This window comes from Lycium ferocissimum, chromosome 5, assembly GCF_029784015.1.
Source record: "Lycium ferocissimum isolate CSIRO_LF1 chromosome 5, AGI_CSIRO_Lferr_CH_V1, whole genome shotgun sequence".
Taxonomy (NCBI): Eukaryota; Viridiplantae; Streptophyta; class Magnoliopsida; order Solanales; family Solanaceae; genus Lycium; species Lycium ferocissimum.
The window spans coordinates 56,811,466-56,814,296 of record NC_081346.1 but is presented as its reverse complement, the minus strand read 5'-3'; the positions used below and the strand labels follow the sequence as shown (position 1 = coordinate 56,814,296).

General features: G+C 33.6%; 1 protein-coding gene across 1 annotated transcript; it reads left to right on the top strand.

The window, feature by feature from the left end:
* Positions 1-1,420: 1,420 nt before the first annotated feature.
* On the top strand, positions 1,421-2,626 carry LOC132056923 (abscisic acid receptor PYL4-like). Its single transcript, XM_059449334.1, has one exon. It carries the CDS (start codon positions 1,544-1,546, stop codon positions 2,171-2,173), a length of 630 nt encoding a protein of 209 aa, XP_059305317.1. The 5' UTR covers positions 1,421-1,543; the 3' UTR covers positions 2,174-2,626.
* The last annotated feature ends 205 nt before the right edge of the window (positions 2,627-2,831 follow it).

Sequence of the window (2,831 nt, the reverse complement as noted above, 5' to 3'; positions counted from 1 at the left end):
TCACCCAAAAGAGAATCAAAAACCTTAGCTAATTATCTACTAGGCAAGTCGAAGTTATTTCGTTCATATATATATATATATATATATATATATATATATATATTAAATATTAAATAGTATGTTTTTTATATTTACTAATAAATTAATTTGCACACATATTCAAGTCGAAGTTATTTCGTTCATTTACCTTCTATCGTAAATGTTCGGTACCAATACTTAGCGTGTAAGATTATTCGTAGTCTTTGAATTCATTTGCCATAATACTGTAAAAGTCATGTTGATTACAAAATTCGTTGAGCTCTTTACATATAGCATCTTTCCTGATTTATGACTTGCATTAAAATAAACATACATTTTTATTTTAATTATGATATCAGGCGTGCAAGTTTACTAGTTAATTTGTCGCTTGTTGCTTTATGCTTTTATAGAAGATTAGAAACGTTTGCGTATCTCATCAAATATGTATTACATCTTGTCAATGATGTCCATTATTTCGTAATGTGAATTAACTATAAGAGTTACTCCATATTCAAGAGATTTTATATTATTACTTCTCATTCTTTATAATTAATTATTCTTTTTTCATCATTAAAATATAACTAATTTATCTTTTATGATACACACAAATAATTCAGAAGAAAAACGTGAAACAAAAGAGAAAAATAAAACTAAACTTAATTTATTTTAATTCGAATTAGACCAAAAGTCTAAAAATAGAAGATTTAAAAGGAAATCAAATCGAGGGCAAAACCTAATTGTGGTATTATAATAAGCTCACACGCAGCCATCACCTCGTCTTCCTTTCAAGGTCGAACCACTCCTTCCTCCTCTCTCTTGGATCTCCATCCCCATTCTTACGTGACAATATATATATATATATATATATATATATATATATATATATATATATATATATCAGGGGCGGACCCATGTATGAATGTGCTCCAAAGACCCATTAACCGTGGTGGATATTCTATGTAAACATATAGAAAATATTGAAATTTTGGTATAAAATAATAAATAGCACCTAAGAAATAATAAAATATCTGGGTGCTCTGGTTAAAAGGTTATAGGCTTTAGACTAAGCCATGGAGGAGCCGGGTTCGGATCCTACTCAAACCAATATGTTTTTTGTTGATTTTAAGGTGAGCACCCAGGACCATTGAATCCTGGGTCCGCCACTGGTATATATATATATATATATATTTCTTTTTCTACTGGGCTTTTTCCTTTTTAATCTGTTGTAATAAAAATAACAAGTTTTTATATAAATCTTTTAAACTTTAAACATTTCATATATAAAAAAATGTCAATCGCTTTTTAATTTTAAGACTACTACTTCAATAGTACTTTTGGTATCTATTGAAAGAATAATAATTTCGTACCCATGTCATATAAAAAGAAACCACACGGAAAATATATGAGCATATTTTATATGTATGTATATATATTTATCCCAAAGAACACAACAAGAAGAACCCTCAACTCTCTCTCTATTTCAGATCAATCATCCACTAGAAAATCAGCTTATTAAAAAAAAAAAATGCCTCCAAAATCATCGCATTTAATCCAAAGAATCAACCCCACCACCACCCCTACAACTTCCACCACCACCACCACCACTTATAAACAACTACAAAGATGTACACCAATACCTTCACCATGTACAACCCAAGTTCCAGAAGCCGTCATTAAATACCATACTCACACCGTTAACCCTAACCAGTGTTGCTCCGCCATGATCCGACGTATCTCCGCCCCCGTTTCCACCGTATGGTCCGTCGTACGCCGCTTCGACAACCCTCAAGCCTATAAACACTTCCTCAAGAGCTGCCACGTCATCGGTGGGCAGGGTGACGTGGGCACCCTCCGTGAAGTGCGGGTAGTCTCGGGACTACCCGCAGCTAGTAGCATGGAGAGGCTTGATATACTTGACGAGGAGCGCCACGTCATCAGCTTCAGTGTCGTAGGTGGGGACCACCGATTGGCGAATTATCGATCTGTCACCACCCTCCATGCGGATCCGAGCAATATTGGGACGATTGTTGTGGAATCGTACGTTGTTGATATACCACATGGGAATACTAAAGAAGAGACGTGTGTTTTTGTGGACACTATTGTTAAATGTAACCTCCAATCCCTTTCCCAGATCGCTGAGAATTTGAGCAGATAACAGATAGAGGTGACAAACGAGCTGGTTGGATCAAATTTGAACGAGTCAAAACAGGTAATTTCATAAAGGGATTGATCAAGATGAGTCATAATGATTGATCAAGATGAGTCAAAGAATGAATCATAATCTAATTCGTTTAAACATAGACGAATTGGAAGAGTTGATTTTGCAAAAAGAAGGTGGCTGTGATGATATATTTCTTGATCGACAAAAGAGGGAAACAGATTAAAACAAGGATCGATGATGCTTGTGATGATGCTTTCTCGATCGTCGGAAGATGTCTTTTGGGTAGGAAGATCTTAAAATTATTCCATTTTTTTAACATGTTTTTTCATCTCTTGTCCCGGTTGTGATCACTTGCTGAAGATAAGATCATGATGATCTTAATAAAACACATATTCATTGTCATAAACTTGTTATGTGAGGAATTTAATTTGTTTCTCCTTTGGTCTCTTTCTTTCTTTCTTTCTTTCTTTATCTTGCTTATTTTTTTAAACTTCACCGCTGCGTTTCCATGTCTATTTTTTTTATTTTTTATTTTGTGGTATGAATTCAATGGCGATAAGTAATCTATCTACCAAAAAAAAAAAAAAAAAAAGGAAAAAATTACAATCTCAAGTGCAAGTTCTTCATGTTAGTTTGTTCCTTATGCAAATTA